The sequence below is a fragment of the Oncorhynchus tshawytscha genome, linkage group LG01 (assembly GCF_018296145.1).
Source record: "Oncorhynchus tshawytscha isolate Ot180627B linkage group LG01, Otsh_v2.0, whole genome shotgun sequence".
NCBI classification, from domain to species: domain Eukaryota; kingdom Metazoa; phylum Chordata; class Actinopteri; order Salmoniformes; family Salmonidae; genus Oncorhynchus; species Oncorhynchus tshawytscha.
In genome coordinates this window covers 77,315,228-77,339,377 of record NC_056429.1, presented here as the reverse complement: position 1 = coordinate 77,339,377, position 24,150 = coordinate 77,315,228, and the positions used below count along the sequence as shown (strand labels likewise).

The 24,150-nt window shown below is 42.0% G+C and overlaps 1 protein-coding gene across 1 annotated transcript in view; it reads right to left on the bottom strand.

Moving 5' to 3' along the window:
* Positions 1-24,150, bottom strand: part of LOC112257109 (ribosomal protein S6 kinase alpha-2) — a 46,205-nt gene that overhangs the window by 9,430 nt on the left and 12,625 nt on the right. The window contains exons 2-12 of the mRNA XM_024430678.2: positions 19,764-19,880; positions 19,565-19,646; positions 18,633-18,713; positions 17,579-17,658; positions 7,216-7,322; positions 5,851-5,888; positions 5,549-5,691; positions 4,715-4,785; positions 4,544-4,632; positions 1,161-1,225; positions 603-705 (exon numbers count right to left, since the gene is read on the bottom strand). Coding sequence (XP_024286446.1) covers positions 603-705; positions 1,161-1,225; positions 4,544-4,632; positions 4,715-4,785; positions 5,549-5,691; positions 5,851-5,888; positions 7,216-7,322; positions 17,579-17,658; positions 18,633-18,713; positions 19,565-19,646; positions 19,764-19,880 — 976 coding nt within the window. The remainder of the gene's footprint in view (positions 1-602; positions 706-1,160; positions 1,226-4,543; positions 4,633-4,714; positions 4,786-5,548; positions 5,692-5,850; positions 5,889-7,215; positions 7,323-17,578; positions 17,659-18,632; positions 18,714-19,564; positions 19,647-19,763; positions 19,881-24,150) is intronic.

Genomic DNA, 24,150 nt, shown 5'->3' with positions numbered 1-24,150 from the left:
AAAGGTACAGAAAATGTTACAACCACTACTGTCTAACGGGCAGGCACGAAACAAACATGGGAACTAGGACACATTGCCAACTGGAAATACATCACAGTTGATTGAATGTCAGTTATCATTAAATTGACTTTTGAAAAGGTTCGTCCCATTGTTCTATACAGCTGTGGCCTAGTGGGTCTTGCCGACAGGCAACTGCCCAGCTCTCATTTAGCAAACTAGCAGCTGATATAGGAGACTAAATATTGGCACTTTTGTACCACATTTTCTTTGCCCATGGACTATGATCCATTGAAGGATATAATAATTTCAGAGGATTCAGTATTCAAATCCTTAAAGTTGCAGCTTGGTGACTTTATGCGGATATATAAGTGTGAGTTTATGTGGGCATTATAAGAGGGGGTTGTTTGTCAGTAATTGAGTGGCAATTTTATGTCAGTGTGTGAGGGTAACCCAGATGCATGGAGAAATTATTATTCTGAGCATAACAATGAAGCAAACAGTATGAAGTAAAACATAACATGATTCATGAAATTATGAGGCGACAGGGATGCAAGCACGTACGCACGCACAGATGAACTACTTCACCTACAATTACCAATCACCTGTTGGTGTGCGGGAGGTGAATTCAGGATCAAAGTGGAAGGTGTCATCTGGCCTGCCCACTGCTGGTTTGAATGGAGGCTTGATCTCTCTTCTGTAAAGTTTCTTTGGTTTCAACATGAAGGGAAAAGGAAAAATAAAACTTGTATTTTTCCATTTAGTATTTGAGCTACAGATGTAGGATCCCATTGCAGGAGAAGGACCCTATTGCAGATGAACTGTCTTGCAATGCAGAAAATGTCAAACTTCTAGAGTATTTGAGGTTTAAAAGGGCTTCTGAACACCTACAAAAATGTCTTAATTATAATTCTGAACACCTACAAAAATGTCTTAATTATAATCCACATATTAATTTACTGTTAATCCTGTTGCTGCATGATTATTGTACTGCTGTAGAAAACTGGCTCAAATGTAAATTCCTACATCTGTAAGTACAAGGTCTGGGGTAAAATACCTTTACTTCTCGTCTGAAGGTATGACAATCAAATCCGCAGGAGGACATATCCGAAGCAATGCCTTTTATGATTTTTAGAAAGGGTTATGAAGAGCTTTATACTCACATTCCAATCTATATTTCCAAAGAAATTATGCCTTTTAATCTCCTCGACTCCATCTGGTCCAGCACCTAACAGTAAAATGTCAAATGCACCAGAACATTTAGATTGAATACTCTTTTTAGCTTCACTGGGCTGTAATTGCTCACTTACTAAAATTCTATCACAAGTATCTCTGCTCCACCATATTATTCAGTGAGAATATGGGGTATTATGGGGATTATTAGGCTACACTCTCTAAACATGATTTTTAAACAAGGGTCTAGGGTGGTAAAATACAAGCCCTATGTATGCAGTAATACATAAAGGCTCATATACATGCATATAATTAAGTGATAATGCCCTCGAAGCCGGGGTTTGGAGGATATATTGCCACTGGTGATGTTCGTCAAGGGCCAGCAAACCATGCCAATATATCCTCCAAACACCGGCTTCGAGGGCATTATCACCTTTCTATAACGGGTTACCAACATATTCAAAAAATGATTTATATGTTTTCATTAAACACGTTAATTAGATTAATTTATTAATACTATTTCATCCTTCCACAAGATATAGTCCCGACACAAATCTAGGGTTGCTGCCCAAGCCAGCTGGTCATTCATTCTATCGGTTCGGTTGCCAGAGACGCGACCCAGCCGTTCAGTCTTTTTGTTCTGTATCTATGGACGCGACTCAGTCGTTCATTCTTAATGTTCCATAGCCATACTGGCTGGCAACGTTCTTATCACTTGCTCGCTAGCTAGCCAACTATGGCTAACTTACAGTCACATCAAAAAGTGCAGCCAGAATAACAACAAAGTAGCCACATTTGAATTTGTTTAAGCTTTTTTCTAGTGACATTTATTTGGATACATCCATAACAATGAGCTAATGAGGCGCGATTTCCCCTGGAATAGAAAATGTGCTCACTCACTCGTCAGGACTCCGCTGTTCAGAGGAGCTAGCCAACAACACAGCGAACACAATCACTTCAAACTGAAGCTGGAAAGACAGCAAAGTAGCTGCACTTCATTTCGTTTGACCGTTTCTCAATTGACATTTGTTTGTATATATCTATAAAAATGATGGCATCTGATTCATGATTTCGACTGGCTGAGAAACGCTGCCTGTCTGTCTGTTTCATCCGGACTCCCGACACATTCATTACTATGGGACAGCTGCAGATGGAATTTGAATACTGAAACAATGTTGCAAATGTCAGAGAGACAGACAGCAAGGTTTATATAAATCTCGGCTGTTGAAAACTAAAGGTTAATCTAAAAGAAATGTGAGATAATGTCTAGATGGTTTTTATAGTGGAGATCAAGTTTATAAATTGCCTGGCTGGACTGATGAGACAGTGGCTTGCACAGTCAGATGGAACAGAGTAAATAGGCATTTTAACATCAGATTTAGCCAGTGGTAACTTGTGGAATAGACACCAGCTGGAATGCCACCCGTAGACCAACCCATTGTATAATACATAATAAAGCATTAAACCTCTCTACTTCATCATACCCGCCATCGATAAAAGACAGTACTGTGCAGCCGTCTTCATCGACTTGGCCAAGGCTTTCGGCTCTTTCAATCATCGGATTCTTAAATTGGCAGACTCAATAACCTTGGCTTCTCAAATGACTGCCTCACCTGGTTCACCAACTACTTCTCAGATAGAGTTCAGTGTGTCAAATCGAAGGGCCTGTTGTCCGGATCTCTGGCAGTCTCTATGGGGGTGCCACTGGGTTCAATTCTCGGGCCGACTCTTTTATATATATATAATGTCGCTCTAGCTGCTGGTGATTCTCTGATCCACCTCTACGCAGATGACACCATTCTGTATACATCTGACCCTTCTTTGGACACTGTGCTAACAAACCTCCAAAACGAGCTTCAACGCCATACAACTCCTTCTGTGGCCTCCAGCTGCTTTTAAATGCTAGTAAAACGAAGTGCATGCTCTTCAACTGATTGCTGCCCGTACCCTCCCGCCCGACTAGCATCACTACTCTGGACGGTTCTGACCTAGAATATGTGGACAACTACAAATATCTAGGTGTCTGGTTAGACTGTAAACTCTCCAGACTCACATTAAGCATCTCCAATCCAAAATGAAATCTAAAATCGGCTTCCTATTTCACAACAAAGCCTCCTACACTCATGCCGCCAAACATACCCTCGTAAAACTGACTATCCTACTGAACCTTGACTTTGGCGATGTCATTTACAAAATAGCCCCCAACACTCTACTCAGCAAACTGGATGGAGTCTATCACAGTGCCATCCGTTTTATCACAAAAGCCCCATATAGTACCCACCACTACAACCTGTATGCCCTCGTTGGCTGGCCCTCACTACATATCCGTCGCCAAACCCAATGGCTCCAGGTCATCTATAAGTCTTTGCTAGGTAAATCCCCGCCTTAGCTCACTAGCCACCATAGCAACACCCACCCGTAGCACGCGCTCCCGCAGGTATATTACACTAGTCATCCCCAAAGTCAACACTTCCTTTGGCTCCCTTTCCTTCCAGTTCTCTGCTGCCAATGACTGGAACGAATTGCAAAAATCACTGAAGCTGGAGACATATCTCCCTCACTAACTTTAAGCATCAACTGTCAGATCAGCTTACCGATCACAGTACCTGTACACAGCCAATCTGTAAATAGCACACCTGTCTACCTCATCCCAATATTATTACTTACCCTCTTGCCCCCCAGAATCTCTACTTGCACATCATCATCTGCACATCTATCACTCCAGTATTAATGCTAAATTGTAATTATTTTCACCTCTTGGGCCTATTTATTGCCTACCTACCTACATTTGCACACACTGTACATAGATTTGTCTATTTTTCCTTTATTTTGTGTTATTGACTGTACGTCTGTGTTGTTGTTTTTGTCGCACTGCTTTGCTTTATCTTGGCCAGGTCACAATTGTAAATGAGAACTTGTTCTCAACTGGCCTACCTGGTTAAATAAAGGTGGGAAAAAATACTTTAGGTAAATTGTTACTAATATTTAACGCAATCATACATACAGAATGACTTCCGGCTTTAATCTGACTGCACCACAGGTACCACACTAGTGATGCCTAGTGCAGTTGAAATTTAGCTTGACATTACTCTCCATCTTATAAATCATGGAGGAAGTGATTAATGTGGTTATATTCAATCCCAACACTGGTCAACCAGCTTCCAACGAGGGGTAAGAGAGCACATGCATTAACTGTGCTTTCTAGCCTGCACTGTCCCTAAAACCCTCAATGTGAAGATGTAAAATTCCGATTTCAATGCTGTCTGTGTCACATTTAATAAATGAGAAATGGCTTATCTAATGCTATAAATTAGTCTTCCAATTAGAGGAGCATGTGAAATGACACACACTATTAATTCTCTTGACTACATACCTAATCTATTGGTAGGATTTCGTTTGAAGAGGGCCCGTATTAAACTTTGCACCTCTGGGCTTAAGAATTGCGGCATGCCAAGTTTTGCCCTACAAAACAACAAAAAAAGAAAATTATTCCACAAAGTGATGCATTTCATAGATATTTGCCATACAAATTGTCGTATCTTACTTTAGAATGAGGGCCATTGTTTCCTTGCGATCTTTGCCTTGAAATGGTAGAGATCCTGTCAGCATTTCAAACTGAAAATAAAGACAAACAATGTCAGTACCAATCCTCTAAATCTCTTTTCAAAACCACAATTTTGACAGTTTCTTGGATGACAAACTCACTATACTATGGCATAATATAGGAAAATAATATTTGCCAGTTACTACACAGGCACTTGTTCTAACACTGCTGATGCAGAGCAAAAAGAAAGGAAAAGGGGGATACCTAGTCAGTTGTACAACTGAATGCATTCAACTGAAATGTGTCTTCAAGGTGATATCAGTGAGAGTGCCTGTCGGGTTTCTTTTAGAGAGAGCAAAGCTTGCGTTACAAATTCTGGCCCTAAAGGGATACATTTGGCAAGGTTTGTATTGATCTGGTTTTAACGTGAGGCTAAAGTACTGAGCTAAGAAACCATTAGGGAGTCCTTTGTTCTTTAGAGGTGCTGGAGTAATGTGTGGATTAGTCAGCAGTAACCTTATTATAACAGGTCTATTCAATCAGCATTCATCTTTTAATATAAGAGGATTGAAGAGGTGAGACTAGTGTTTGGCGTAGAAGTAGTGGACTACTACCATCGTCATTATGATGTCTCTGCATTAAGATCCACATTTTGACTATAGGTTGGACCATTAGTGACCTGGTCGTACAGGCTGTATGCATAGTGCTGCACGTCCATATACTGTATGCAAACAATTTCATTATATGAAACTCTGACCTAGAGATTTGCAGCCAACCAATAGCTATAGTATGTCTGTAATGCATTATCAAAAAGAAAGGGAGGGAAGTCAACACCATTAAGACGCCAAATGACCACCAGTCAGCACTATGTGTATGTCCTCTTCTGTTGACCACCTCAGGGGCCATGTACTCTATCGTCCCGCAGAAGGAGTACGCTCGCTTGTCATGGTCTATTGCCTCTTTACTCAGCCCGAAATCTAAAATACATTTGATAAAAGGGATTGATGTCAAAGACAGAGGAAAACAGCCACCAGCTATGGGCTTAATGGACTCAACATTAAAAAAAGAGACTACTGATATATCTGTTTGAACTACTACTACCACTGCTGTATGTTTTTAAAACAGTCTTTAGTCACCTGTTATCTTGATGTGGCCCTCCTCATCAAGAAGAATACTGTAGAGGGAAGGAATGCGACATCAATATATATACAGTACCTGTTATTTCATAGTTGTGATGTCTTCACTATTGTTCTATTAGAAAATAGTAAAAATTAAGAAAAACCCTGGAATGAGTCGGTGTCCAAACTTTTGACTGGTACTGCACACACACACACACACACACACACACACACACACACACACACACACACACACACACACACACACACACACACACACACACACACACACACACACACACACACACACACACACACACACACACACACACACAGTTTGCCCCTACAGACAGTGAGTCACGTGGATGTGGCTTGATATATAAAGCAGGCAGTAAGGCATTGTTACTGTTCTATTGAATCTTAGAATGGGCAAAACAAGTGACCTAAGCCACTGAGCGTGTAGTATGATCGCCAGTGACAGGCGAGCCAGTTTCAGTATCTCAGAAACGTCCGGCCTCCTGTGCTTTTCAAGCACAACAGTGTTTAGGGTTTACAGAGAATGGTGCAACAAAAAACATCCAGTCAGGATGTTGCGGTGGTGTAATGGTGGTGGTGGTGTAATGGTGTGGGGAATGTTCTCCTGAAACATGTTAGGTCTCTTAATACCAACTGAGAAACGTTTCCATGCCCTGAAGAATTCAGGCTGTACTGGAGGCAAAGGGGGGTCTGACCCTGTACTAGATGTGTGTACCTAATAAACTATCTGTATAATAGAAATACTTTATATAAAATCTTCACATCTTACAAACCTCTCGACTGCACACCCATACCATTTATTGGGTGTTTGTTAGAACTAATGGATCTGTGCACAGCACACTTTTGCCCTTGGGTTGGTGTCATTAAATCAACAGTAAAGCTGGGAATAGCTCGTCCTTCAAAGACAAAAAAAGCAGACCACTGAAACCAGGAATTACGCGAGACCTTCAAACATCAATTATTCCCATGCTGAGAGTTCCTCGTTTATTTCCTCTCATCAAGTACCCGAGAGCCAATTTACAAGTCCAGGAGGAAAAAGATGCAGAACAGATGCAGCATTGAGTGCACCAGAGACCTGTTGTTGTTTTGATAGACCTGTCACAGGCAGCACCACGGAGCAGTAACGCAACCTTGTTGAAACTCATGGATCGGAATTATATGATATCAAATCCGACAGTTATGTACTTGGTCATTCCCGATCAGAATATTCATAAGTCTCGGAGATAAAGAAACAATGTGTAGGAGTACTCATATGGGTAAAAATGTTAAAGCCGCGGAAATGGATATGCAAGATGCTCTTTGAATAAGAAAGTAGTCTATGGCACAGTACAGTCAGTGAGGCTTTACTTCTCTGGTTTGAGGTCTCTGTAGATGATGCCCAGACTGTGAAGGTGATCTAAGGCCAAGGCCAGCTCAGCCAGATAGAACTTCACATCCTCTTCAGTAAACATCACCTGCAGATGGAGAAAGGTGAAAGATAAAGTCATTGACAAGATGCAAACAGTACAGTGGGGCAAAAAAGTATTTAGTCAGCCACCAATTGTGCAAGTTCTCCCACTTAAAAAGATGAGAGAGGCCTGTAATGCAGACAAAATTAGAAAAAAAAATCCAGAAAATCACATTGTAGGATTTGTAATGAATTTATTTGCAAATTATGGTGGAAAATAAGTATTTGGTCAATAACAAAAGTTTCTCAATACTTTGTTATATACCCTTTGTTGGCAATGACAGAGGTCAAATGTTTTCTGTAAGTCTTCACAAGGTTTTCACACACTGTTGCTGGTATTTTGGTCCATTCCTCCATGCAGATCTCCTCTAGAGCAGTGATGTTTTGGGGCTGTTGCTGGGCAACACGGACTTTCCACTCCCTCCAATGATTTTCTATGGGGTTGAGATCTGGAGACTGGCTAGGCCACTCCAGGACCTTGAAATGCTTCTTACGAAGCCACTCCTTCGTTGCCCGGGCGGTGTGTTTGGGATCATTGTCATGCTGAAAGACCCAGCCACGTTTCATCTTCAATGCCCTTGCTGATGGAAGGAGGTTTTCACTCAAAATCTCACGATACATGGCCCCATTCATTCTTTCCTTTACTCGGATCAGTCGTCCTGGTCCATTTGCAGAAAAACAACCCCAAAGCATGATGTTTCCACCCCCATGCTTCACAGTAGGTATGGTGTTCTTTGGTTGCAACATTCTTTGTCCTCCTAATACGACGAGTTGAGTTTTTACCAAAAAGTTATATTTTGGTTTCATCTGACCATATGACATTCTCCCAATCTTCTTCTGGATCATCCAAATGCTCTCTAGACAACTTCAGATGGGCCTGGACATGTACTGGCTTAAGCAGGGGGACATGTCTGGCACTGCAGGATTTGAGTCCCTGGCGGCGTAGTGTGTTACTTGATGGTAGGCTTTGTTACTTTGGTCCCAGCTCTCTGCAGGTCATTCACTAGGTCCCCCCGTGTGGTTCTGGGATTTTTGCTCACCGTTCTTGTGATAATTTTGACCCCACGGGGTGAGATCTTGCGTGGAGCCCCAGATCGAGGGAGATTATCAGTGGTCTTGTATGTCTTTCATTTCCTAATAATTGCTCCCACAATTAATTTCTTCAAACCAAGCTGCTTACCTATTGCAGATTCAGTCTTCCCAGCCTGGTGCATGTCTACAATTTCGTTTCTGGTGTCCTTTGACAGCTCTTTGGTCATAGGGGAGCTGGGAGTGTGACTGTTTGAGGTTGTGGACAGGTGTCTTTTATACTGATAACAAGTTCAAACAGGTGCCATTAATACAGGTAACGAATGGAGGACAGAGGAGCCTCTTAAAGAAGAAGTTACAGGTCTGTGAGAGCCAGAGATCTTGCTTGTTTGTAGGTGACCAAATACAAATTTTCCATCATAATTTGTAAATAAATTCATTAAAAATCCTACAATGTGATTTTCTGGATTTTTTTTCTCATTTTGTCTGTCATAGTTGAAGTGTACCTATGATGAAAATTACAGGCCTCTCTCATCTTTTTAAGTGGGAGAACTTGCACAATTGGTGGCTGACTAAATACTATTTTGCCCCACTGTACATGTGTGATATATGATTCTGAAAATAAAAGCTGTGTTTTTAAAATTGTAGAGTACCCTACAATGATGTGTTTTAAACAGCTTTCCATAATTCCAATGTCAGGTAGCCTGAGCAAAACAAGAGCACTACCCACAGACGGAACACTACTGAAACTCACTAACTTGATCCCAAAGCCAGCTGTTTGGAACCTCGCCCAAAATATTTGCATCAAGGATGTTATACATTTACATTTTAGTAATTTAACAGACACTCTTATCCAGAGCGAGTTGCATTCATCTTAAAAAAAACTTTGCTGAGTTTCCTCAGGTAGAGCATGTATTGTTGTATTTCTCTTTCTTTACTAAATAGATCATTTTAACCACAGAAAGATTACTTTAGCTCCCAAATGGAATATGTGTGGGGAATAAACACTGCGATGCCAAGGAGAGCATTTAATTGCGGTGAAAGTAACAAGTTGCTACCAGCATTAGGGAATCTGCTAGCTGTTCCAGATGAGTGATTTCCAAAACCAGCAGTAATTCATTCATATTTCAATTCCCACTTGTCTGTTGGCCCAGAAGAACAAATTTAAATCTAGACAAATTGTTTGCCCAATTTCATTCCAGTTATTATTTACAAAAGGATTGGTAGTAGTCACGATGACACATAGGAGGCAGTAGTTTTAGGAAACATGGGTGAATGGATGAATGCATTTCCAAAGTTGGTGGTCTATTATCCGGACTGCAGGTTGTTTTTATTATTCAATAATAATCAAGGTCTCCATCCATTTAATCATTTCTTTGAGCAAACCTCCCCTCGAATACCCCAGAGTTAATTTTATATGATCTATTCCAGTAGGCATACTAGCACACCCGATTCAACTAATCAGGGGCTTGATGATTAGTTGGAGCAGGTATGCTAGTTGGAATTGAACAAATAAGAAGAATGGCTGGGGGTACTCAAGGAGAGGTTTGGAAACAACACAGAGCCCTGCATGAGGCCCCCCACTAGGTTATATCTCTCTGTCTGTAAGGCCAGACGGTATTCCAGGGCGTGTCCTCCGGGCATGTACAGACCAGCTGGCAGGTGTCTTTCCAGACATTTTCAACCTCTCCCAGTTTGTAATCCCCACATGTTTCAAGCTGACTACCATCATTCCTGTCCCCCAAAAAACAAAGGCATCGTGCCACAATGACCACCGCCCTATAACACTCACATCTGTAATGAAGTGTTTTGAAAGGCTGGTCATGGCACACATCAACTCCGTTATCCCAGACACCCTGGACCCACTCCAATATGCCTACTGCCCCAACAAATCCACAGACAATGCAATCTCAAGTGCACTCCATTCTGCCTTCTCTCACCTAGAAAAAGGAATACCTATGTGAGGATGCTGTTCATTGACTACAACTCAGATTTCAAACACCATAGTGCCCTCCAAGCTTGGGGCCCTGAGACTGAACACCTCCCTCTGCAACTGGATCCTGGACTCCTGACGGGCCGACCCCAGGTGGTAAGCATAGGCAACAACACCTCCGCCACTCTGACCCTCAACACAGGGGCCCCCAGGGGTGTGTGCTCAGTAGGGCTGTGACGATACCATTATTGCAATATTTTTTTACATTCCAAATGAAAACACAAAGCAGAACAAATTATTTGGTCCTTTAAAAACCTGATGTATGTAAAAATATAGTGTGCTATAGCTGGAAAAATAAATAAATGTGACTCTGGATGACAACATAATTATGTTTGGTTCCAACATTAGGGCTATTTTCCTAAAGTTAAATCTGCTTCAAGTTTTGTTTCCTTGCCACGATACTAATGAGTATCGCGATACTGGTATTGTCCCAGCCCTAGTGGCGGTTTAAATCTCTGCTGTTTGTTGCTGTTCATATCAGCCCTGTGAGCTGTGCTGGCTGGAATTCCGTGGATAACCAGCATTAGCCTAAGTTGCTACCGTCATGCCGCCCAAAGTTAAAGAAGTTTGGAGAAATGGAGAGGACAGTGTTTCACAGTTGAGTGATCTTTTAAAATCAACAAAAACATGTCAACAAGCAATTGTTACAACAGGAAAATAGCTTCAAGAGCTTTGTCCAAATACTGGTGGACTCAACTAACAAAATAATGGGCAATCTGACCAGAAAAGTGTATGTCCTGTATGTCCAGGGAGAGGTGTATGTCCTGAAAGAGACTTGCAACAAGATGACACAAACTGTAAGCCCACGCGAGATGACAGCAGTCTGTGGATCATTATTCCAGATGACTGGGAAAACAGTAGTGATATTAGGATATTCTTTTTGACGATATATCATTTCGTTTTGACAATATAGGAATATTATTTTTGCCCTAGTTGGCTGTACCTACACCACAACTCACATTTGTTTTGAGAACTTTTACTTCCATGACTGATTTTCTCATGGCTCTGTCTTGTCCCTCTACAGTAGACATATGATGAGCAATATGTTTGGAACAATAAAATCACAGTATCGAATCGCAATACATATCGTTTCGGCACCTAAGTGTAGTGATAATATCATATAGTAAGGTCCCTGGCAATTCCCAGCCCTACTATCTAGACTAGAGGGACAATCCAGGAGGAATAATATTGTTGTGGATGGCATACCAATCTCCACATGAGGCCTGGACGGAGTCTGAGGAAAAAGTGGAGCACGCCCACAGGTCTGGAAAACCTGTAACCAGCCCTGATGATAGATCCAGGCCGATAGTTGTTCCTGAGGTTCAAGGACAAGGCGGCTGTTCTGGAGAGAGCCAAGAACTTGAGAGAAACCAACATCTTCCTATACGAGGACTTCTTTGAAGCTGTGCGCCAGAGCCGGAAATAACTTATCCAAGCTATAAAAGCTGCCAGAGAGCGTTGGGACATTGCTTACATCCGCTACAACATGCAAAGCACATTGTCCCAAAAGCCAGGGAGGAGTGAGAGAGCCAAGCTTCAGGTTCAGTTGTTTCAGCCCAACATCACACACACCAACTGACACTCATAAGTAAAAATATTCTCTCCATATTATCTATGATAAGCTACCCAGGATTGGGCTAAGAATTTTAATATATGTAACCTTAGAAATAAGGTTTATGAAATCAATAACTTGCTAACATCTGATAACATTCATTTACAGTGCATTCGGAAAGTATTCAGACCCCTTCCCTTTTCCCACATTTTGTTACGCTCCAGGCGTATTTTAAAATGTATTAAAAATTAAAACATCTTAAATATTTACATAAGTATTCAGACCCTTTACTGTAATACTTGAAATTGAGCTCAGGTGCATCCTGTTTTCATTGATCATCCTTGAGATGTTTATACAACTTGATAGGAGTCAACCTGTGGTAAATTCAATTGATTGGACATGATTTGGAAAGGCACAAACCTGTCTATATGAGGTCCCACAGTTGACCGTGCACGTCAGAGCAAAAACCAAGCCATGAGGTTGAAGGAATTGTCCGTAGATCTCCGAGACAGGATTGTTTCGAGGCAGAGATCTGGGAAAGGGTACCAAAAAGTTTGGAACCACCAAGACTTTTCTTAGAGCTTGCCTCCCAGCCAAATTGAGCAATCGGGGGAAAAGGGCCATGGTCAGGGAAAAATCATGATGGTCACTCTGACAGAGCTCCAGAGTTCCTCTGTGGAGATGGGAGAAACTTCCAGAAGGACAACCATCTCTGCAGCACTCTACCAATCAGGCCTTTATGGTAGAGTGGCCAGATGGAAGCCACTCCTCAATAAAAGGCACGACAGCCACCTTGGAGTTTGCCAAAGGGCACCTAAAGGACTCTCAGACCATGAGAAACAAGATTCTCTGGACTGAGGAAACCAAGATTGAACGCTTTGGCCTGAATGCCAAGCGTCACGTCTGGAGGAAATCTGGCACCATCCCTCCGTTGAAGCATGGTGGTGGCAGCATCATGCTTTGGGGATGTTTTTCAGCGGCATGTACTGGTAGACTAGTCGGGATTGAGGGAAAGATTAATGGAACAAAGTACAGAGAGATCCTTGATGAAAACCTGCTCCAGAGCACTCAGGACCTCAGACTGGAGGCGAAGGTTCACCTTCCAACAGGACAACGACCCTAAACTCACAGCCAAGACAATGCTGGAGTGGCTTTTTAAATTTGTTTATTTCACCTTTATTTAACCAGGTAGGCTAGTTGAGTTGCAACTGCGACCTGGCCAAGATAAAGCGTAGCAATTCGACACATACAACAACACAGAGTTACACATGGAATAAACAAAACATACAGTCAATAATACAGTAGAACAAAATAAAACAAAAAGTCTATATACAGTGAGTGCAAATGAGGTAAGTTCAGGAAATAAATAGGCCATGGTGGCAAAGTAATTACAATATAGCAATTAAACACTGGAATGGTAGATCGGCAGAAGATGAATGTGCAGGTAGAGATACTGGGGTGCAAAGGAGCAAAATAAATAAATAAATACCAGTATGGGGATGAGGTAGGTAGATAGATGAGCTGTTTACAGATAGGCTAAGTACAGGTGCAGTGATCTGTAAGCTGCTCTGACAGCTGGTGCTTAAAGCTAGTGAGGGAGATGTGAGTCTCCAGCTTCAGAGAGTTTTGCAATTCGTTCCAGTCATGGGCAGCAGAGAACTGGAAGGAAAGACGACCAAAGGAGGAATTGGTTTTGGGGGTGACCAGTGAGATATACCTGCTGGAGCGAGTGCTACGGGTGAGTGCTGCTATGGTGACCAGTGAGCTGAGATAAGGTGGGACTTTACCTAGCAGAGAGCACTTGTAGATAACCTGTAGCCAGTGGGTTTGGCGACAAGTATGAAGCGAGGGCCAACCAACGAGAGCGTACAGGTTGCAATGGTGGGTAGTGTATGGGGCTTTGGTGAAAAACGGATGGCACTGTGATAGACTGCATCCAGTTTGTTGAGTAGAGTGTTGGAGGCTATTTTATAGATGACATCACCGAAGTCGAGGATCGGTAGGATGGTCAGTTTTACGAGGGTATGTTTGGCAGCATGAATGAAGGATGCTTTGTTGCGATATAGGAAGCCGATTCTAGATTTAATTTTGGATTGAAGATGCTTAATGTGAGTCTGGAAGGAGAGTTTACAGTCTAACCAGACACCCAGGTATTTGTAGTTGTCCACGTATTCTAAGTCAGAGCCGTCCAGAGTAGTGATGCTGGACGGGCGAGCAAGTGCGGGCAGCGATCGATTGAAAAGCATGCATTTAGTTTTACTTGCGTTTAAGAGCAGTTGGGAGGCCACGGAAGGAGAGTTGTATGGCATTGAAGCTCGTCGGAGGTTAGTTAACACAGTGTCCAAGGCGGGGCCAGAATTATACAGAATGGTGTCGTCTGCGTAGAGGTGGATCAGAGAATCACCAGCAGCAAGAGCAACATCATTGATGTATACAGAAAAGAGAGTCGGCCCGAGAATTGAACTCTGTGGCACACCCATAGAGACTGTCAGAGGTCCAGACAACAGGCCCTCCGATTTGACACACTGAACTCTATCAGAGAAGTAGTTGGTAAACCAGGTGAGGCAATCATTTGAGAAACCAAGGCTGTCGAGTCTGCCAATAAGAATGTTGTGATTGACAGAGTCGAAAGCCTTGGCCAGGTCAATGAATACGTTTGCACAGTAATGTCTTTCATCGATGGCGGTTATGATGTCGTTTAGAACCTTGAGCGTGGCTGAGGTGCACCCATGACCAGCTCTGAAACCAGATTGCATAGCGGAGAAGGTATGGTGGGATTCGAAATGGTCAGTAATCTGTTTGTTAACTTGGCTTTCGAAGACCTTAGAAAGACAGGGTAGGATAGATATAGGTCTGTAGCAGTTTGGGTCTCGAGTGTCACCCCCTTTGAAGAGGGGGATGACCGCGGCAGCTTTCCAATCTTTGGGAATCTCAGACGATACGAAAGAGAGGTTGAACAGGCTAGTAATAGGGGTTGCAACAATTTCGGCAGATAATTTTAGAAAGAGAGGGTCCAGATTGTCTAGCCCGGCTGATTTGTAGGGGTCCAGATTTTGCAGCTCTTTCAGAACATCGGCTATCTGGATTTGGGTGAAGGAGAAATGGTGGGGGCTTTGCCGGGTTGCTGTGGAGGGTGCCGGGCAGTTGACCGGGGTAGGGGTAGCCATGTGGAAAGCATGGCCAGCCGTAGAGAAATGCTTTTTGAAATTCTCAATTATAGTGGATTTATTTGTGGTGACAGTGTTTCCTAGCCTCAGAGCTGTGGGCAGCTGGGAGGAGGTGCTCTTATTCTCCATGGACTTTACAGTGTCCTAGAACTTTTTTGAGTTAGTACTACAGGATGCAAATTTCTGTTTGAAAAAGCTTGCCTTAGCTTTTCTAACTGCCTGTGTATATTTGTTCCTAACTTCCCTGAAAAGTTGCATATCACGGGGGCTATTCGATGCTAATGCAGAACGCCACAGGATGTTTTTGTGCTGGTCAAGGGCAGACAGGTCTTGCGTGAAGCAAGGACTATATCTATTCCTAGTTCTACATTTTTTGAGAGGGGCATGCTTATTTAAGATGGTGAGGAAGGCACGTTTAAAGAATAGCCAGGCATCATCTACTGACGGGATGAGGTCAATGTCATTCCAGCTTACCCCGGCCAGGTCGATTAGAAAGGCCTGCTCGCAGAAGTGTTTCAGGGAGCGTTTGACAGTGATGAGGGGCTTTGAGACAAGTCTCTGAATGTCCTTGAGTGGCCCAGCCAGAGCCCGCCTTGAACCCAATCGAACATCTCTGGAGAGACGCTCCCCATCCAACCTGACAGAGCTTGAGAGTATCTGTACAGAAGAATGGGAGAAACTCCCCCAATACAGGTGTGTCAAGCTTGTAGCATCATACCCAAGAAGACTCGAGGCTGTAATCGCTGCCAAAGGTGCTTCAACAAAGTACTGAGTAAAGGGTCTGAATACTTATGTAATTGTGATATTTCAGTTTTATTGTTTACATTTTTTGCAAACATTTCTAAAAACCTGTTTTTGCTTTGTCATTATGCGGTGTAAATTGATGAGGGGGAAAAACAATTTAATACATTTTAGAACAAGGCTGGAATGTAACAAAATGTAGAAAAAGTCAAGGGGTCTGAATACCTTCCGAATGCACTGTATATGATACATACATCTTAGTTCATCATGGAGTCAACTAGCATGTTAAATATGATCATTGTTTGTTACAAACACAAACTATTGCAATCCACATAGCTTGGCGTATTGCCAATTAATGAGTTTTAAAAAAGTATGGTGTGATGAAACAATCTGCAGTTGTTAGCTGAATGTCCCAAAGGAACTCTGAGTCAATGGTTTCATCAATTGAGTCGTTATCTATAATTTCTTCATAATAGCAGTATTACAATACAGGCTATTGAAGGAGTGGGGAATAATTTTGACTCGAGGGCCACATTGGGATTTCGAAAGGGGGCCACAGTTTTTGGGGGAACGATTTTCTTGTCAAAGTAATTTTGCAGGCCAGATAAAGGGCAGTGATTTGACAATCATTTCTACATAATTTCTATCTAGTTTTAGATGTTCAAATGTGACCCGGAGTGTTATTTAACCCAAAATAATCACCCCCCCCCAACCCTGGGTTAGTTACTTGGATTCAGGAGTAATTAATCAATGGAAAGAAGGATATATTGTAATCTGACTGATGAGGTCTAGGCTGTTCATTGACAGTGAGCACTTAAATGTTTGCATCGAAAGCCCATGCTAGACATACCACACAAGCCATTATGTCTGTGGTTTGAAAGAAACCTGTGCTGGTAATTGGAAGTGAGTACTTGAAAGAGCTACACTTTATTACTGAAGTAGCCTACTTATTTCAACTCACTATGAATGCTTGGACATTCAGAGATGCTGAAGTACAAGATTAAAGCCAAACCAATTAGGAATGAACATTTGCAATATAGGGACCTATTCCTGATGGGGTCTGGTCAATGGCAGGGTGTTTATACATATCGATTGAATCAGTGGGGAGGACGGACCTATTTTTAGTCACAGAATGAGTCCTGAAGCTTTGTAACCCGCACCTGTGATGAATGAAAGTCCTACTTGGCTCAAGCTCTGAAATCACTTCACAGGAAAGCGAACTATGGTGGTGGCAGAGAGGCAGTTATAGATTGGTCATTGTGCTGCACAGTGATGGGTCCCAAAGTGGCATGATGCATCAGTGTACTACTAAGAAGTGTCAAAGTTCCATTAATAGCTCGGCATTGAACATACAATTGGTCATCAAAACAGATTTTCATGAGGACAGAATACCATTAATCTACAGCTCTTTTGGAATGTGCTTGTTTGTTGCTGTTGTCAATAAAGGCAAACAAATCTATAGAGATAGTTCAAGGGTCATGACATAAATATAACGCATTGGAAGGGTTTTTACTTGGGAGGGATTTTACTCTATAAGCCAAATTACCAATTGCTGTTGAGTTGACCAATAATAAAAAAAGTAATATCACGCAAATTGAGAATGCCTCGAAATATACTGTACCTATTCAATCAAAAAGGGACATCTGTACCAAGAAAACAAATGATTGGAAATAAAAGTAAACATTTTTTAAACTTATGATTGACTTAAACTTATGATTGAATGTATTAATAAAACAGTGAATGAGCAGTAAGCCATCACAGTGAGTAACATGATGACTGACCTCTTTAGAAAGCCGTGTGAAGAGGTCTCCCCCTCTGAGGAAGTCTAGAATCAGATACAGCTTCCCCTCTGTCTGAAAGGCTGGGCCATAAAAACAACATAAATGGTCACGCAAAATACATATTCTCCTTCGCTCATGACATGCAATAAAATGAAAACACTCCAAAGTGCAAGAGGCATCACTACAGTTCATGGTTCAATTCCAAGCTGTATCACATCTGGCCATGATTGGGAGTCCCATAGGGCGGCGCACAATTGGCCCAGTGTCGTCCGGGTTTGACCGGGGTAGGCCATCATTGTAAATAAGAATTTGTTCTTAAATGACTTGCCTAGTTAAATAAAGGTTAAATAAATCAAATGTAAAAAATGACAATGAGCCTCAGAGACGATTTGGCAGTTTTAAAGCCAATTACATGCAATTCTACTCTTCTATTTTAGCTATCATATGCTATCTGGGGGGCCCACAACCAGGGGGCCCACAACACAAAATAAATCAATTTGGTTGGGTACCACCTGGAGTTCGGGGGGCCCCGGGGCATGTGCCCTATGTGCCCGTTCAGTAATCCGGCTCTCCTTAAAAGGTACATGTCAAGGCAAATCTTTTTTTCCTGGTATAATTTTGATATTATGTCTTCTCGTGTATTCCTATCATTTGCTTTGTTGAGTGCATCCGTTTGCCTGGGGCTGCTGTGGCAATACTCAGAGCATGCTAATAAATAAGGAGGTAAGGTGCTTTGAGACGGAGTGATGGCTTACGCTGTCTGAAGGGCTCCAGACGTCACTGAAATGTTTAGAGGGACGTGCCAAGCCTTATAAAACGCTTGGAGAGTTATTCAATGCAAGTACCTACTCCATTTGATATCACAATGTGTTTCTGCCTGCTGCCTAATGGCAGAACCATTCCAACAACTGATGGCTAAAGACAATCTCGTCACATAATTATTTGGCTGTCTTAACAAGAGGGTTTTCATGTCTCAATGTTTGTTGTATGTATTTGTGCCAGTCAGAACATGGTTACATGGATGAGAAAGACGGCACTTGGGAAATACGCTCACCATAATGGAGTTTGACTATGAAGGGGTGGTTGACTTCAGCCAGAATGTCTCTCTCCATTTTGGACCGCACCCGGTCCCGAACTGAAAAACAGACAAAGCTTATGAAAATGGTGGTAATGAATTAAGATACTTGTAGAACTGAACAGATGTGGACAAAAGCTATACATATACAATCCATTAGAGTTGGGCCGGTATCCGACGATACTGTATAAAATACCTCAGGTATGAATTTCTATACTGTCAAAACTGTTGATACTATGAAAATCTTTAAACCACTCAACCATGCATATGGAACTTCTCCCTCACTAGTCAGCCACTTACCTAATCAGTGCATTGGGAATGTCATCGCATAATCGAGACAGAGTGAGCTAATGCAATGACTTGCTGCATTATGCTCATCTATCTGCATTACCTAAGCCTTCTCCCTATGTCACCTGAGAAATGGAGGTCAGCTACTTCGTTATCAATAATAATCAAAATCATAATCCCCTCAAGCACCTGTGCTGCAATGCAGAATATTATGCCAGCTTCCTCTTGCAATGGCTCTCTGCTTTGCAGAGGACATTCCTGCAGCTGTGCCTGTATTATGTAAGCAAGGAGAACATCATCTCCATTTCCTGAGACAGGGCCAAAAGGCTGCATTTCATTATCCAGAGCAGATTATTTTTTTATGTAAAGGGTTTGACTGAGATTTGTTGAGTACAGGAAACGTAAGATGTTTTTGACTGAGATTTGATGAATATAGGAAACGTGAGATGTTTAAAAAAAATATATGAATATATATTTTATTACTTATGCCGGAAAACCAGTTTGGCTGGATAGGTCATTAAATCATACCCATATCATGTCTGTTTACTGTAATAATATTACGCTCTTTGTAAGATTGGTCCGATGAAAAACATATCACTCTTCGAAAGTATCAGAATAAGTACCTTTTAGCGTTGCTTTCCTTAACACTTTCATGGCATAAAGCTGTCCTCTGTCAGAGCCTTTGATTTTTCTCACCAGGAACACCTATGGAGGACATTAATATCAGATTGAACAGTAGGGGAAATGTGACGAATGCATAGTACATACACAGTAGGTGTAACATAGATGCAAACACCTTAATTCAGGTAGCTATATGTTTACCTTTCCATAGGAGCCTTGGCCTAGCACTTTCAGCAGCTCAAACTGGGAGGGGTCTGCCTTTTCAAAGCCCTCTTTGGTGTGCTGGCTGATGTCGATCTCTTTCAGGATGCCATCGTCCTGCAGGGAAACAGATGGCCCTCATATCAAATCAATCACGTGATTATAGGAATACCAAGAACACCCATGTCATTCCAGAGACACAGGGAGAGCCAGAGAGGGGGATTTAGTCAGATGTCCAACCTAGAGAAGTCAAATTTGATCAGTGCAAAGAGAGACTACTCAACATAATCATGAATTGAGATGTTACAGCTAGTATCATGAGTATACAAGTATCAGAGGAAACTCAGCATTATTACATCGAAGGATAGAACATGCACATTGCTATTACACTTTTTGCCCTTAGTATCCTCAATTTCCACACATATCCATGTTAACTGGTGACAATAGGAGGATTTGAAACAGATGTTGTAGGCTAACAGTCAGAGTGTGACCTTGGCTACAGAACCAGCCAGTAGTCCATCCTGTTCCCCTCTTATCAGGGGAGATTAGTGTGCCCCTTGAGTGGGGCTATGTGGCTGCCAAACGGGAGATCTTAAAAGGGAACACTCCGGCTATTAATGCTGTCTTCATGACGTGCCTCTGAAATATGCCGACCAGGCATGTGAGAGTCCTGCCCTGACCGTCGCTGATTGATGCAGAATCTGCCACGCTGACACAGCAGAGAGCATGGTTAAACCTGTTTATCTCCCTCAATACATACAAGTACAACAAACAGTTACATAACCCTTTGCATACAATATATCATTGGGATGAAATAAAAAGGATGTTTTTCAAATCCATATGCTGATTTGTCCCTTATGGTTTACGTTAACCTATAACTTCTCCTTCACTATATCATGTTGAACACAGCATTGAATAGGAAGAAAATCATGTATCATGTAGCTGAAGAATCAATGGGTTAAGGATGGCCTCTGTAGGGGCTCTAGAAAATAAAGGCAAATAAATCAAACAATGGGATTACAAATTCTCTGTAGCTATCCAAGGTGTCAGTCCCATGGGCTTTTTATATTTCCAAACCTCTAACACCGCAACAGTCCGCTTTTTAAAAGTGAACAAAGAAATTAGTCATGATGCCTTGTACAAACAGTGATACTCCACAGTAACCGGTACACCATCCATTAATACTAAACTGTGCAAAAAAATAAACATCCCTTTTTCAGGCTTTGGTATTTCAAAGATAATTCGTAAAAATCCAAATAACTTCACAGAACTTCATTGTAAAGTGTTTAAACACTGTTTCCCATGCTTGTTCAATGAACCATAAACAATTAATGAACATGCACCTGTGGAACAGTTGTTAAGACACTAACAGCTTACAGACGGTAGGCAATTAAAGTCACAATTATGAAAACTTAGGACACTAAGACGCCTTTCTACTGACTCTGAAAAACACCAAAAGAAAGATGCCCAGCGTCCCGGCTCATCTGTGTGAACAAGTCTTAGGCATGCTTCAAGGAGGCATGAGGACTACAGATGTGGCCAGGGCAATAAATTGAAATGTCCGTATGGTGAGACACCTAAGACAGCGCTACAGGGAGACAGGATGGACAGCTGATCGCAGTGGCAGACCACGTGTAACATCCCCTTCACAGGATTGGTACATCCAAACATCACACCTGCGATTCAGGTACAGGATGGCAGCAACAACTGCCCGAGTTACACCAGGAACGCACAATCCTTCCATCAGTGGTCACACTGTCCGCAATAGGCTGAGAGAGACTGGACTGAGGGCTTATAGACCTGTTGTAGGGCAGGTCCTCACCAGACATCACAGGCAACAACGTAGCCTATGGGCACAAACCAGACAGGAATGGACCAGACAGGACTGGCAAAAAGTGCTCTTCACTGACGAGTCGGGGTTCTCTCTCACCAGGGGTGATGGTCGGATTCATGTTTATCGTTGAAGGAATGAGCATTACACCGTGGCCTGTACTCTGGAGCAGGATCGATTTGGAGGTGGAGGGTCCGTCATGGTCTGGGGCGGTGTGTCACAGCATCATCGGACTGAGCTTGTTGTCATTGCAGGCAATCTCACCGCTGTGCGTTACAGGGAAGACATCCTCCTCCCTCATGTGGTACCCTTCCTGCAAGCTCATCCTGACATGACCCTCCAGCATGACAATGCCACCAGCCATACTGCTCTCTCTGTGCGTGATTTCCTGCAAGACAGGCATGTCAGTGTTCTGCCATGGCCAGCGAAGAGCCCGGATCTCAATCCCATTGAGCACGTCTGGGACCTGTTGGATCGGAGGGTGAGGGCTAGGTCCAATAGGTTTACAATTCCAAATGTCCGGGAACTTACAGGTGCCTTGGTGGAAGAGTGGGGTAACATCTCACAGCAAAGAACTGGCAAATATGGTGCAGTCCATGATGAGGAGATGCACTGCAGTACTTAATGCAGCTGGTGGCCACACCAAATACTGACTGTTACTTTTGATTTTGTTCAGGGACACATTATTCCATTTCTGTTAGTTACATGTCTGTGGAACTTGTTCAGTTTATGTCTCAGTTGTTGAATCTTGTTATGTTCATACAAATATTTACACATGTTAAGTTTGCTGAAAATAAACGAGGTTGACAGTGAGGACTTTATTTTTTTGCTGAGTTTAGTTAAAGGATCAGTTTTGTTTTCCAAACAAGGCCTTTTTTAAAAAAAAATAGAATAATTGGAAGAAAACTATACCATTTTAGATTACAGAGAATTGCTTTATTATCCTAAAGATCAAACTAAGTTTGATCTGGGGAATAAATAAAAAAACAAAAAAACATTACTACTACACATCAGAAAGAAAGCGAGAATGGATTTAGCTCAGTTCCACTTAACAGCCTTTCACATTATTCTAAAATACTGGAATGGAAAAGAAAACATTTACCTGTGGAGGGAGTCTACTTGGTAGTACTAGTAGATTTTCACAGTACCCAATCAGACTGTTGTTAAATCAGTCTTTTTAAATAGACACCAGTGCAGATTATCTTATTGAATCAAAATAATAAAACAACCCTTGTCCAACTATTACTCTTTACCAATAAACATGGATGACAGAGGACATGCGTAGTGTATTCTGAACACCAAGATTTGTTATCTGGGTCAACAGCTGTTGATGGTGTGTATTTCAAGATAATCTCTTTGATTGAAAAAGTCAACTTGACAAAATGTCCTAGTCGGTTGGAAAATGGTGCTTGCAATACAATAATTTGGGGTATGATTCCTGCATGGGCCATTCAGCTATTTGACCATGACTTCATGTTTATGCATCCCAATGGTAGCTTGGTAGTTATACTGTCAACTCTGATAGCAGCTATACCAGTTTACTATTCCAAACCATCATCATCATGAATTCCGTGCATGCCGTTTGTGAAGGCTGATCATTCTGTGCATGCTGTTTGTAAAGGCTGATGACCTACAGTATACTGTACTTTCCAAGTCAAAGTAGGAATTGAGTTAAATGTTACCACAGCAGTTCATCTCTCCCCTTAATAATCTCAGTATCATGGCATAAAGCAGTCAAACAGGGATTTAGATAAACAATAACACAAACATACCAATGGTCTGATTGACTGCCATCTGTCTGATGAGTCTACCTGACTTAGTACAAGATTCTCCCTCAAGAAAACTACCCTTCATTTCATGGTCTTGGGTAAACTATACCTAACTCCCACAAGGGTTTGTCTTCATCCAAATAAAGTATTAATGACAACAACAATATAATGAAAATCACTTTGCGATGCAAAACAGCATCATTGTCTTGTGAGATTAATGATACAGACAGAATAACTCAAGAGGCAATCATGGAGTAAAATACCCCATTGTCACAAGCGCTCAGATATCTAAATCCATCAGGTATTGTTTTGAAAATGGTTTCCATATATGTATGTGTATGCATTATATTAATCATGCTTAGCATGCCTCAGTGTATTGCAGATGTGCAATATTAAATCCCCTACGTCTAGCGTGCAATACTAAATCCCCCTACGTCTAGCGTGCAATACTAAATCCCCTACGTCTAGCGTGCAATACTAAATCCCCTACGTCTAGCGTGCAATACTAAATCCCCTACGTCTAGCGTGCAATACTAAATCCCCTACGTCTAGCGTGCAATACTAAATCCCCTACGTCTAGCGTGCAATACTAAATCCCCTACGTCTAGCGTGCAATACTAAATCCCCTACGTCTAGCGTGCAATATTAAATCCCCTACGCCTAGCGTGCAATATTAAATCCCCTACGTCTAGCGTGCAATATTAAATCCCCTACGTCTAGCATGTAATATTAAATCCCCTATGTCCAGTGTGTGATGTGAATGTCTGTTTCCTGGTGAAGGGATTGG